Raw genomic sequence first — 14,428 nt, forward strand, 5'->3', positions numbered from 1 at the left:
TTGACTCTGACACTGGGTGGCTTGCAGAGTGCTGCTGTGTCCTGCTTCCCACATTCCCAAGGGGGAAGACAACAAGAGAAGCTGGTCCCACCTGGCATTAGCATCTCAACCCAATGCTCAACACCCCAAATACATGCTTGCAATGCCCACTTGGAAGCAATCTGAAAAACAACACCAGCTTCCACTTCATTGGCCAGCGGTCACAGACGAGGCCACTAAGAGACCCTCCTGGGTTCCCCTTACTAACCTTTCTGCCGGATGGAGCACCAGACCATGACGATGAGTACGCAGATGACGAGAAAGACGAGGAGAGCCAGGATGCCCCCCACAATGGCATATGGCACTGAAGTCTGGGCCTCAACAATAGCCCCAGGATCTGCAAAGGAGAAGGAAGGTGCTGAAGGCAGGAACCGGAGGTGGAAATGACTCTTGCAAGAATTGCCCTGCTTTGCAGAAAAAAAGGGGGGGGGGGTCTCCTCCGTTTTTCCAATCTCTGGCCACCCTCTTGGCAGCGGCAAACCAATGGCCCAAGTCAGCAGCCAGTTCCGCCTCAGGCCTCAGCAGAAAACTGTTCCCCTTGACCTGGAAGGATGCGCTTACAGTTGGTTCTCAAAACAGCTGACTGACCCAGAGTGAAAAAGGGTCAGCTCCATCTGGGGGCCCCCCTCATGGGCTAGTTTTATGTCAGTGGTTCTCAACCTTTTTAATGCCACGACCCCCAACCGGTCATAAGTCGAGGACTAAACCGGTCGTACGTCGAGGACTAAACCGGTCGTAAGTCGAGGACTAAACCGGTCGTAAGTCGAGGACTACCCAACCGGTCGTAAGTCGAGGACTTTCCCTGCCCGGGAGCGCCATGCATGCGTGGTTCCGCCCCCTGCGCCAGCCGAGGCGTAGCTGGCAAGCGGCAGAGACGGAGCAGGCCAACCACCAGCTGGCCCAGCCCAAGGGAGGTAAGGCACCCGCCAGAAAAGGGGGAAAAAATGGCGAACAAAAAAATGGTGGACAGCCTTGCTTGGCGACCCCCGTGAAATGGTCGATCGACCCCAAATGGGGCCGCGACCCATAGGTTGAGAACCGCTGTTTTATGTGAAAGGCAATGGGCAGGGGGTGAGGGGTGTCTGTAAACAGGCGCTTCTTCTCCACTCAGCCACTGTCCAAAGTGAAATATTGGGACCAGATTTTTCCGTTGTTAAGCAAGGTAGGTCGTGAAGCGACTCGTGTCTGATTTTGTATGACCGTTTTTGCCAAGTTTGTTAAGTGAAACCCTGAGGTCGTTAAATGAATCACTGCGGTTGTTAAGCAAATCCAGTTTCCCTGATCGGAAGCAGGCCGGGAAGGTCACAAAGGGAGATCACAGGACCCTGGGATGCTGCAGGTGTCGTAAACACAGGCCAGTTGCCTCGTGTCCAGATTCTGAGGATGTGATTGCGGGGCTGCTGAGACAGTTGTTAATGCGAGTCAGTTTTTTTCAGTACCGTCGTAAGTCGCATAAGAATGCATTCCTGCTCTGGGGAATGGTTGGAACGGGACAACTCGCCCAAGGACAATTCAACAACTGAATTGAATGATTTAAAATAATTTTACAAAAACATTTTAAGTTTTGTCCTTCACCTTTCCTCCCGTCCCACTTTTGGCGTCCTTTCTTTAATGATTCTATTCCACTATTTTTGCGATATCGGCGTAACTCATGTTCCGTGGCAAATTGTCCCATGCCGAATTGGCAGGGGCGAGTTGTCCGAGACCCAGGGGTGGGGAACCTTGGCTCTTTTATGACTCATGGACTTCAACTCCCAGAATTCCTGAGCCAGCCGTGCTGAGGGGAAAGGGAGAGGTTTCCATGCTGAGCCATGCTGGCTCAGGAATTCTGGGAGTTGAAGTCCACGAGTCATAAAAGAGCCGAAGTTCCCCACCCCTGTCCTAGGCCAGTGGTTCTCAACCTTTTTAATGCCGCGACCCCAACCGGTCGTAGGTTGAGGACTAAACTGGTCGTACATCGAGGACTAAACCGGTTGTAAGTCGAGGACTAAACCGGTCGTAAGTCGAGGACTAAACCGGTCATAAGTCGAGGACTTTCCCTGCCTGGGAGCGCCGCGCATGCGTGGTTCCGCCCCCTGCGCCGGCCGAGGCGTAGCTGGCAAGCGGCAGAGACAGAGCAGGCTGACCACCAGCTGGCCCAGCTCAAGGGAGGTAAGGCACCCGCCAGAAAAGGGGGAAAAAATGGCAGACAAAAAAAATGGCGGACAAAAAAAATGGCAGACAGCCTTGCTTGGTGACCCCCATGAAATGGTCGATTGACCCCAAATGGGGTCCCGACCCACAGGCTGAGAACCACTGTCCTAGGCCCAAGTGCGAGAACTGGGTCTGGGACCACGAAGACCAAATGGAACAAGTGCCGGAAGATCTGGAACATGGGGTTCTGGGTTGAGGAGGCTGCGAAGATTTTGCTTACTCACCATAAACCACCAGCACGTACTGGTCCGAGGACCGTCCATGTTTATTGGCCACGTGGCACGAGTAGGTGCCGTTATCCAGCATGCTGAGGCTGGGGATGGTCAGCACTTCACCCTCTATCAGGGCCCGCTCCGGCAACGTGTCGTTCGCTCGGCTCCATTTAATGTCTCTGGGCCTGAAAGGGGCACCCCAAAAATCTATTAGCCCCTGCCTCACCGTCCCCCCAGCCCCTTCTGGCCACCAGCGTAGCATCCTTGCCGCCTCCACACACCTCCCTTTTGAAACAGCAGCTCTTTCTCTTCAAGGTTATTTGCTGCCAGACCAGGTGATGGATGGACACGTGAGGCAGCGGTTGGATCAAGGGGCACTCTGAGTAATAACTCTGCTCAGGAATTGTACCCATCAGTCAGGCGGGTCAGGGAGAGCGGCAAGGACAGCTTGTTCACAAAAGGGTGGAAAAAAATGAGGATTTGGGCCTCAGGACCCTAATGGGACAGGCAGGCATTTAGGCGAAATTGCTGGCTTTATTATATGGATGGTAACTATGCCCAGGAGAGGAATCTTTTTTTTTTAAAAAAAAAAAAGTTTATTAAAAAAATATATAAAAAACATCAAAATATTGAAAAAAAGAAAAAAAAAAGGGGGGGGGGAAACCCACAACAAACAAGACATTTAAAAAGTGTCCTTAAAAAAAAAGGTTAACACATATACCCACAGCATCCTTCCTAATTGAATGTTGATTAATACAATGCAACAATGTTAATCTCTCCCACCCATTATGAAACAGGCCAAAAGAATTTTATATCAATGACATAATAGTTCACAGGAAAGACAATACTGATACGAATAATATATAAGGATATAAAAATAATAAAGATGATCCGTAATAATGAAAAAAAAAGACAAGATTAAAATCACCAAAACCCCTGTTAACAAACTGTTATGCTCATCGACTTGTGAAAAATTTACTGTAGCTTCAATCCAAAATCATCCTAAAAAAAATTTAAGCCAAATTGATCCCGGATCAAATATCCATGTCCAGCAATTATCTATTGCCGATTGGTTAAATGCAATAAAGCCAATCTGCCCAGGATAGAAATTCTTTCTCCACTTGTGCCTGTTGGCATTAGCAGCAAAATACAGACCAGAATTGTTGACACACAGGGCAGGGAACAAGCCAGGGTCTGTTTCATGTCCTCCCTTTGCCTATTCTTTTTTTTTTATTTATCAAATTGCATCTCCTTCACCAAGGTTATAGAAAACATGCCAAACCCAATCGTCGGAGGAGAAAAGTGACTCAGAGGTGCACCTGCCACCAACAGCTATCGCCCATGTCTCATTTTTCACACCTGCACGCACTGTCTCTGAAACAGCTGATGCTCCAAGACAGAGAGAAGTCAAAATTGACTTCAACATCGCCTGGAAAAGATTGGGATCTTTTGCGCTAGATCGAAAAGGTTCTCTGCTGGTTTACAGGGGCAAACAAAAAATATTGCACCCCGTCACTTAAATTTGACCAATCGAAGGGTAGAAATTAAGATTTGCACAGTGGGAGTGGCAGGACTCCGTGAGTCTTGAAGTTGACCACCATATATCTGTAATGGCAGTTTCTCAATCTTGACCACTTGGAGAGGACTTCAACTCCCAGAATTCCCCAGCCAGCTGTGGTCAAGGCTGAGAAACACTGTGTTTTGGCATTCCACTCCAGCAACTTTGAGCGCAATCCATAGTTGGACCGTCTCCTCTCCACCCGCCATTTTGCATTTGGTTCTATGCTCAACCCCAAAAATCTTATTTTAGAGATGGAAGCAGTTAATGGACCTTGAAATCTTAAGTTTTTTTTAAAAAGGGCAGAGCCTTCAAATTTAAAATCTGCCCAACTCTATTCTAGGGCATCCTATATCCTGGGCTACAGGTAGGGCGAGACATTTATTTATTAGATTTTTATCCTGCCTTTATTATTTTTATAAATAACTTGAGGCAGCAAACATACCTAATAACTCTTCCTCCTCCTATTTTCCCCACAATAACCCTGTGAGGTGGGTTGGACTGAGAGAGTGACGCTCAAAGTCATCCAGCCGGCTTTCATGCCTAAAGCGGGACTGGAACTCACGATCTCCTGGTGATTGGTCCAAAGTCACCCAGCCAGCTTTCATGCCTAAGGTGGGACTAGAATTCCCTGTCTCCTGGTGATTGGCCCAAAGTCACCCAGTTGGCTTTCATGCTTAAGGTGGGACTAGAATTCACTGTCTCCTGGTGATTGGCCCAAAGTCACCCAGCCGGCTTTCATGCCTAAGGTGGGACTAGAATTCACTGTCTCCTGGTGACTGGCCCAAAGTCACCGAGCCGGCTTTCATGCCTAAGGCAGAACTAGAACTCCCACACTTCCCAGCATGCTGTTTGGGGAATTCTGGGAACTGAAGTCCACACAGCTTAAAGTTGCTAAGGTCAAGAAACACTGCTCCAGAATCCCACATCCATGGCCGTTGGCCATGCTGGCTAGCAATCAGAAATCTACAAGTTATCTCCGAGGTTCCCAGGCTGGCTGATCAAAAACTGCTTCCCCCATCAAAAGGGTCTTTTGTGAAAAGTTGGGTTTCTGATATATTGTTTTAGTTCAAATGCAGATAGAGGCAGATCTGGTCTAATAATCAATACCCTTGGTTGATGAAGCCCAAAATATTCCAATATCTCACTTGGCAGCTCTCTCATTTGTTAGGGGTGGCCAATTTCAGCTTTTCTCAGCACCGGATTTGGGGGTTTAATAAATGTCAGTAAAAAACGCTCTTTTTCTTTTCTTTTCTTTTTTTAAAGAGCAGGGTGACCAGCTGCCACATCCATGAACTTCCTTTTCCCAAAACGGGATCTCAAAGCTGCCTTGTTTTCTGCACCAGGTTCTTTCCTGTTGCCACCAAAATAAGCCCAAAATTTGCTTTTTCCCATCTGGAAGAAGGGCTATCTAAAAAAATGAAATTCAATGGTGAAAAAAGTAAGGTTCTACATTTAGGCAAGAAAAACCAAATGTAGAGGTATAGTATAGTAGTAACTGTGAGAGGGATCTCGGAGTCCTAGTGGACAATCCCTTAAATAGGAGCCAGCCGTGTGCTGCCAAAAAAGCCAACACGGTGCTGGGCTGCATTAACAGAGGGATAGAATCAAGATCACGTGAAGTGTTAATACCACTTTACAATGCCTTGGTAAGGCCACACTTGGAATACTGCATCCAGTTTTGGTCACCACAATGTAAAAAAGATGTTGAGACTCTAGAAAGACTACAGAGAAGAGCAACAAAGATGATTAGGGGACTGGAGGCTAAAACATATAAGGAACGGTTGCTGGAATTGGGTATGTTTAGTTTAATGAAGAGAAGGACGAGGGGGGACATGATAGCAGTGTTCTATTATCTCAGGGGCTGCCACAAAGAAGAGGGAGTCAAGCTCTTCTCCAAGGCGCCTGAAGGCAGGACAAGAAGCAACGGATGGAAACTGATCAAGGAGAGAAGCAACCTAGAACTAAGGAGAAACTTCCTGACAGTGAGAACAATTAACCAGTGGAACAACCTGCCTCCAGAAGCGGTGAAAGCTCCAACACTGGAAGTTTTTAAGAAGAGACTGGATAGCCTTTGTCTGAAATGGTGTAGGGTTTCCTGCCTGAGCAGGGGGTTGGACTAGATGACCTCCAAGGTCCTTTCCAACTTTATTATTATTATTATTATTATTATTATTATTACTATTATTATTACTTACAGTGGGTTGCCGTTAACAGCGCAAGTCAAAACTAAGGTGTCTCCTTCCCTCATGACTCCTTGAGGGGGGTGGATTCTCGCTGTGGGTGAATCTAGAAAAAGAGAAGAAAAAAGAACAGTAATAATAATAATACCCTAATAATAATCTGTATATAATAAAAAAAAACAATACCAAATTTGTAGGCCACCTGACTCTCAAAGACCCTGACAATTCCTTTGCTTCGCTTAAAAAGACGCAAACTCTTCAAGAACAAGAAGAGGCAAACTATAGCAGCCATTGTTCCTTCAGGTGTAGGAATGCCGCAAGCCTGATCTGACGCCAACGCAAGTTTAGAATTATTTGCAGGTGGTCCTCGAGTTACCGCTCTAATGGAACAACATGCCCATCATGGTTAGGAGTCGTAAGAGTCATAAAATGGATCGGTCACATCACCAATCCAATTTTACAATCTTCTACTGCAGGGCTTTTCAACCAGTGGTACGGGTACCACCTGTGGTACATTGGCACCTGGCAGGTGGTACGTGACCATCCTAGAAAAGTGGTAGTGGGGGGAAGGGAATGAGCTGAACCGGTGGCAGCACCGTACAAGCCTGAGCAAGAGATGGCTGGAGCTGCAGGGCTGTCAGGGCTCAGCGGAAGCGCCAGGATCAGTGCCGCTTTCCAGCTGATCGGCGCTTCAGGGCTGTCAGGGCTCAGTGGAAACGCCAGGATCAGCGCCAGGCTCCAGCTGGAGCTCGGCACTGATCCTGGTGCTTCTGCTGAGCCCTGAAGAAGCACCAATCAGCTGGAAAGCAGCACTGATCCTGGCGCTTCTGCTGAGCCCAGAAAAAATGCCGATCAGCTGGAATGTTGCAGCATCTCCAGGGTCTTGGGATTTACATTCAGATGCTTGGCAACTGATTCATATTTATGACCGTCACAGTGTCCCAGGGTCATGTGAAGTGACCAAAACCTGCTGCAACCACCCAGCAGACGGGGGGAATAAAAACCAAACACCCCCCCACCCCACCCCCGCTGCCAATCCTCAACAGAAATGCTCACAACAATGAAAACCTCGGACAGGAGGAAGAGCGCGGCCGGGTGGGCAGGCAGGTGTCTTGCTCAGCTGTGGCTTGGGGGGCACTTTTTTCAGTGCCACTGTAACTTCGAACAGTCACTAAGCGAACTGTTGTAAGTTGAGAACTACCTGTACTTTATCACTTTTTTTCCTTTTTTGGGGGGGGTCATCAGGTTTTTGACCCCTTGCTAGGCGACTGGTGGTACTCGGATGTTGCCGTATCCTAAAAGTGGTACAATGGGTGAAAAGGTTGAAAAGACCTGTTCTAGTGTATGTGGTGCCTGTTAAGTTAATGTGGTGGCGGTAAGGTGAATATGGCGGTCACTAAGCAAATGTCATGATTGGTAAGCGAATCTATTGTAAGTGCCGGTTTGACGACAAACTGTGGTAAACTATGGTCACGTGACCATGGGATGCTGCAAAACAGCCATATTGTTGAGCACCTGAGGTAACATGACTGGGGGGGGCACTGTTGGAACTTCCGATTGGGGTCATAAGTCCCCTCTTTGAGTCTGTTGCAACGCCGAACTGTCACTAAGTTGTAAGGCGAGGACTCCCTGCCTTCGCCTGGGTCGCCTTCCTTTAACAAGGATTGTCAGATTTAAAGACAGCGGCAGATGTTGGCTCCCCTCAAAAGCGTTCAGGTTGGCCCAAAGTGTTTCTGACAGCTCACTGAAGGAGTCTCTTTGTAGCCATTGTAGGAGGGAACTACACGGATGCCCAAAAATAAAAAGTAAAAAAAAAATCAAGAGTCTGATCGTCCCTTTTCCGACATACCGACTGGAATCAAAGGCAGAAGCTTCAGGGAGCTGCAGCTTTTATGAGCTTTTGAATCCAGTGTGTGAGTCGGAAAAGGTGCTCCTGGTTTCCTTCTGATCTCGGGAAGGAATCCTGACATCCCTTTCTGTCACAGCCTCTCAGGGTTTTGACGAGTTGCTCTCCTTGTTCCTTTAATCTCTCTTCACAAGTTTTACTTTCTGCTCCCCTGACCATCTTCTCATACTTGTCTGAACTAGTTCCAGATTGCCTTTCCCTCCCCCCCCCTTTTATTTTCTTTTTTGGACTCATATCACATGGCTCTCTCAGATGATAGCAGTGTTCCAATATCTCAGGGGCTGCCCCAAAGAAGAGGGAGTCAAGCTATTTTCCAAAGCGCCTGAAGGCAGGACAAGAAGCAACGGATGGAAACTAACCAAGGAGAGAAGCAACCTAGAACTAAGGAGAAATTGCCTGACAGTGAGAACAATTAACCAGTGGAACAACCTGCCTCCAGAAGTGGTGACTGCTCCAACACTGTAAGTTTTTAAGAAGAGACTGGAGAGCCATTTGTCTGAAATGGTGTAGAGTTTCCTGCCTGAGCAGGGGGTTGGACTAGATGACCTCCAAGGTCCCTTCCAACTTTACTACTACTACTACTCCTACTCTTCTTCTTCTTCTTCTTCTTCTTCTTCTTCTTCTTCTTCTTCTTCTTCTTCTTCTTATTATTATTATTATTATTATTATTATTATTATTATTATTATTATTATTATTATTACTATTATTATTATTATTATTATGTCTCTAAGACGCTCCCCCTGCAAGTTCTTCTCCACAAAAGATGCAGAGCCAAGCCAGAAATTGCCCACTCTCTAGCTGAAGCAATTGATCCGTTTCCTAAAATATTAACTTTGCATTTGACTACTCCAGCCTCGCAGTTACTTTCCGCCCCTTCCCAGCGGATCAAGATCGTTGCAAATTTTATTTGTGTCTCCTAGAATATTAGCTAACCCGCCCAGCCAGGGGTCATCCACAACTGATTAGCATTCCCTCTCCTTTCTCATCAAACTCATTAAAATGCTGGAGAGCCAGAGCTGAACCGGGGAGCCAGCCTCACTCCCCTCTGGTGAAAAACCTTCTCCGCACTCTTTGACCTGAGATTTTCAGGCTAGCTATCTGTCTACTTCATGTCACACCACCCAGCCTACTCTTAACTACTTTGCTAATCAGACTGTGGTAGAGTGTACTTGTTCAAATGCTGCTTCTGGTTTTCTCAGCGGCATCTGGTTGATCGATGGGAAAACAGGATATTGGACTAGATGAGTTTTTAATCTGATCTAGGAGAGCTGCTCTCGCTGTTTGTTCTCCAGTTTAAAGTGCTGGAGTATTCTGCTACTAGTGATGTCTGTCTGTCTGTCTGTCTGTCTATCTATCTATATCTATATGTATATCTATATGTATTTCTATATGTATATCTATATGTATATCTATATATCTATATCTCAGTCTATCTATCTATCTATCTATCTATCTATCTATCTATCTATCTATCTATCTATCTATCTATCTATCTATCTATCTATCTATCTATAGCTATCTATATCTATATCTATATCTATATCTACTGTATGTCTGTCTGTCAATCTATATCTATATGTCTGTCAGTCATTCTGTCTATCTATCTATCTATCTATCTATCTGTCTGTCTGTCTGTCTGTCTGTCTGTCTGTCTGTCTGTCTGTCTGTCTGTCTGTCTGTCTGTCTGTCTGTCTATCTATATCTATATCTATATATCTATATCTATGTCGGTCTGTCAATCTATATGTATATGTCTATCTATATGTATATGTCTATATCTATATCTATATCTATATCTATCTATCTATCTATCTATCTATCTATCTATCTATCTATCTATCTATCTATCTATCTATCTATCTATATCTATGTAGGTCTGTCAATCTATATCTATATGTCTGTCAGTCATTCTGTCTATCTATCTATCTATATCTATATCTATATCTATGTCGGTCTGTCAGTCTGTATGTATATGTATATGTATATCTATATGTATATATCTATATCTATATCTATCTATATCTTTCCTACTATGTATATATCTATATCTATGTCTGTCTGTCTGTCTGTCTGTCTGTCTGTCTATCTATCTATCTATCTATCTATCAATCAAATGCAACAGGGCTCCATTTCTTGATCTCGCTAACCTGAACCTGGCTTACAAAATCTTTCCACCTCTCCTACTCCCTCCCTTCCTAGGGAGTTCCAGCGGTCACTTACACTGCACATCTAGCACGTATTGCGTCTGCTTCCGCTGACCACGCAATGCTGGGTGGATGGCTTCGCACGTCACAATGCTGCTGTGGTCCTTGCGATCCACCCAAAAACGCACCATGCTGGTGATGCTGAATACTTTCCCATGTTCTTGCTTGCTGCTTGTTCCTGAAACACACACAAACAGCACACCAGCCCCGTCAAGTAACCCCAGCAAGCACGTACAGCTCCCCTTTAGATCAGGGGTGTTCAATTTTGGCAACTTTTAAGATCTGTGGGCTTCAACTCCCAGATATGTATTATATGGATCATCTCAACAACTGACTCTGGGCAGACTCAAAATGAAAACAATTTAAAACATTACAAAAGTTAAAATATGCAATGGCCAAGCAGCATCAACCCACTAGCCTAACTAAAAAGGTGGTCCCTGCACAATGTCAAAGCCCAAGGCCTGGGCAAAGAACCTGTTTCTTTATTGGAGAAACAATTGTTGAATCCATCCCAAATTGTAAGATGGGAAAAGATGAGGAGAAGGAGGGAGGAAGGAAAGGGGAGGAGGAGGAGGAGGAGGAGGAGGAGGAGGAGGAGGAGGAGGAGGAGGGAAAGAATGGTTGGAAACTAATCAAGGAGAGAAGCAACCTAGAACTAAGGAGAAATTTCCTGATAGTTAGAACAATTAACCAGGTGGAACAACCTTCCTCCAGGAACTGTGAATGCCCAACACTGGAAGTTGTTAAGAAGAGACTGGACAGCCATTTGTCCAAAATGGTATAGGGTTTCCTGCCTGAACAGAGAGTTGGACTAGACGACCTCCAAGGTCCCTTCCAACTTTATTATTATTATTATATTATGATGAAGAAGAAAGAAGAAAGAAGATAGAAGGAGGAGGAGGAAGAAGAAGGAGGAGGAGGAGGAGGAGGAAGAAGAAGAAGAAGAAGAAGAAGAAGAAGAAGAAGAAGAAGAAGAAGAAGAAGAAGAAGAAGAAGGAGAAGGAGAAGGAGAAGGAGAAGGAGAAGGAGAAGGAGAAGGAGAAGGAGAAGGAGAAGGAGAAGGAGAAGGAGAAGGAGAAGGAGAAGGAGAAGGAGAAGGAGAAGTTGTTTCACTTCTCATTCAAGAAGTTTCATCCAGGATGAAGCTTCTTGGATAAGTGAAATTTCTTCTTCTTCTTTCTCAAAAAACAGTTCAGTTACCTTTTTTTTTTTTTTTTAAAAAGCACTTTTGAGACAACTATGACCTGGATGACTGAGAATATCCATAGAGATGTACGGTGGGAAGTATCCTCCCTCATCACCCAAGCCATCTGGAAGACGTCAAGTGAAAAAAATAAGATATTCCTTCACTTGGAATTCCAAGTTGACTTTGGCCCAAACGCCAGCAGACGAAGAAGTGCCTGGATCCTGCTTCCCAGGAAGTGTATTTGTTTTATTTGTTAGGTGGTTTCTACAGGGGCCCATTTGGAATGGTACCTTTTATCTCTTTCCGGTCCCGGTACCAGCGCAGGGTGGCCGCAGGGCGTGACCTGGGAATGCTGCAGGTGAGTTCAACTTCTCCTCCTTCTACTGCCTGTTCCTTCACCTCCACTAAAGGACTGTCTGGGGGAACTGGAAGAAGAAAAAGCAGGCAAATTATTGGTCATTGCCTCCTTCACCTCACATCCCCATGGTCGAATCCTTCACCTGAGTACCTACACTGCCTCCAATGCAGCAACTTTCTTAATTAATACTTCAACGGCTAGAGATAGTGGGCGGAGATGTCTTCACCCAAGCTTCTCAATTCTGAGACGGTCATTTTACAAAGGAAAACAAGGACTTAGCCTTCTGCCATGGAGCTAAGAAGAAAAGCAAAGAGAGAACCTAGAGGTAGGCATGAATTTCTGAAGATAACAAGGGTTTACTAAATCCCTTGACCTCTATTTGTTCCTTCCAACATTCGTACTTGCAAAATCCGATTTTTTTTTTAAACAGGAGGTATAGGTTTGTTTAATCTGCATCAACGCTTCCACTGATGTCCTGCTAAGGAAGAATCCAAATCTTCTCTCCCTCTCTCTCTCTCTCTTTGAAGATTATCTGTTCCCTTACCGCCAAAGGCTGACCTTGAGAAATGATCACGTCTTCTAATAGTCTTTAGTCTGGCAAGTTAGGTAGATTCCTGAAAGTGTGACTTTCAGAAAAGGCTACAGCTCAGCGTCAAAGCACATGTTCGGCACGCTAAAGATCTTAGGTTGAGTCTCTGAGCATTCCTGAGGGGGATAAAGCAGACGGCTCTGAAATTCTGGACATCCATTGAAGCCTGTCTAGACAGTCGTGTGCTTGAATGTTCTTTGCGCCAGCAGTTTTCAAGACATATCTGATTTTTCCCTTCGGGTCGGCTGCAGTCTGAATTAGAGGAGGTGAACTTTAGAGGGATGACCCAAAGGTGCTTTTTCAGGACTTTCTTGTTTTCCTTTGAAGATGCTTCGCTTCTCATCCAAGAAGCTTCTTCAGCTCTAGGTGGATGGCGGGGAAGGGAAGGGTTTATGTTCCTTGCAGACAAACTGGTCATTTGCATCCTTTTGGAGAGTCGTTGGGGCCACTTGGAGGTGTATGTGTGTCTGCTGGTTTGAAAGAGGGGTCAAAGAGGCCATCTAGGTCAAAATTGAACAGTCCTCTCTCAACAGAGGGGGAGGGATACGACATCATCTATCTCCAGTCTACAGCACGGTCCTTTCAGCAGTTCCATCTGAATTAGTCAGGTGACCTTGAGGACACAGATGAACCTCCAAGTGGCCTCAACGACTCTCTTAAAAGAAGGCAAATGACCAGCTGTCTGCGAGGAATATAAATCCTTCCATTCCCCACCATCCAGTCAGAGCTGAAGAAGCTTCTTGGATGAAGAAGTGAAACGTCTTCAAAGACAAACAAGGAAGTTGCTTCCTGAAAAAGCACCTTTGGGACAACCATGACCTGGATGACTAGGAATCTCTATAGACATTTAGAGCAGGAGGTCCTCAAACTTGGCCACTTTAAAACTTGTGGACTTCAACTCCCAGAATTCCCCAGCCAGCATGGCTGGCTGGGGAATTCTGGGAGTTGAAGTCCATAGGTCTTAAAAGTTGCCATTGTTGAACACCCCTGAGCTAAACAGTGGGGTACAGCACCCTCTTCTGATCTTATCACTCTAGTCTACTCTCTCTGTCTGGATCATAATAAACAGTATCCTATCCTTCCAAGCCACCTTTTCATTCTCCCATACTTTAAGGAAGTCCCTGGACAAATGAAGGCCGCCTCCTGCTCTTTCCCACATCTCCAAAGCAAGGTGAGACATACCCAGCACTGTGAGGATGGCGATCTGATGGTGGGTGTCTTCTGTGTACAGCTGGCAATAATATCCACCTTCATCTTCCAGACGGGCATTGGACAGCACAATGCGGACCTGTTTTTGGGTGAACTCCACCAACTGGAAACGCTCATCCTTCAAGGCTGTAAGGAGCAGAAGGGAAATGCCTCAGTTGTGGGCCAATAAAATAAACAAGGATCATCTTCTCCCAGGTCACAACAAGCCACAGTCAACTGTTCTGAACACTCCTGGTCTCCTGCCCTGGACAAACGCTGTAGGTCAACACAAAGGGACAACAAGAAAGTAGACGACCCACCTTCCAGGTGCTGAGCTCTTGGTGGCTCAGTGATCCCATCCCCAGCCCACAATTCGACACCTTGAAGACTAGAAACAAGGTTACCTCGTGTGCCGTTGAAGAAGAGCGTCTGCCGAGATGGATTCTGGATCACCACGATGGAGCCATCATATTGGTGTAGCTTGCAATTGATCTCAGCTTGCCCGCCTTCTGCTACTGTCACATTCTCGGCTTGGACCTCCTGAGTTCTAGCTAGAGTGGAGAAAGAGAGAGAAAAGGGTTACCAGCCCTAATTCCTAAGGAAAGAACATCTGGCCAACATCAAGGAAGAAGGCCTTAATGGGTGGACCTGTCCCTAGCAGAAACACCTTCTTGCAAAGGTAATTGTCATGTGTCTGATTAACGAAACACTTAAAAGGACTTTCAGGCATATTTTCTCCTAAAAGCATTTATTAAGGTTACAGAGACGTCAGTACAGCATGGTGGAAATGCTTAGGTCTGGCTTCTCTTCC

The 14,428-nt window shown here is 45.8% G+C and overlaps 1 protein-coding gene across 1 annotated transcript; it reads right to left on the bottom strand.

Annotated features, from left to right (window-relative positions):
• Nucleotides 1-242: 242 nt before the first annotated feature.
• On the bottom strand, nt 243-14,168 carry CADM4 (cell adhesion molecule 4; the record flags this gene model as incomplete). The annotated part of the gene is made up of 7 exons (XM_015825025.1): nt 243-376; nt 2,457-2,629; nt 6,201-6,291; nt 10,313-10,474; nt 11,773-11,907; nt 13,612-13,764; nt 14,022-14,168. Coding segments are annotated over 7 exons (995 nt in total), but the record flags the coding sequence as incomplete, so codon positions are not given.
• Between the last annotated feature and the right edge of the window lie 260 nt (nt 14,169-14,428).

This window comes from Protobothrops mucrosquamatus, unplaced genomic scaffold (genome assembly GCF_001527695.2).
Source record: "Protobothrops mucrosquamatus isolate PMUCROS unplaced genomic scaffold, P.Mucros_1.0 scaffold2448, whole genome shotgun sequence".
NCBI classification, from domain to species: domain Eukaryota; kingdom Metazoa; phylum Chordata; class Lepidosauria; order Squamata; family Viperidae; genus Protobothrops; species Protobothrops mucrosquamatus.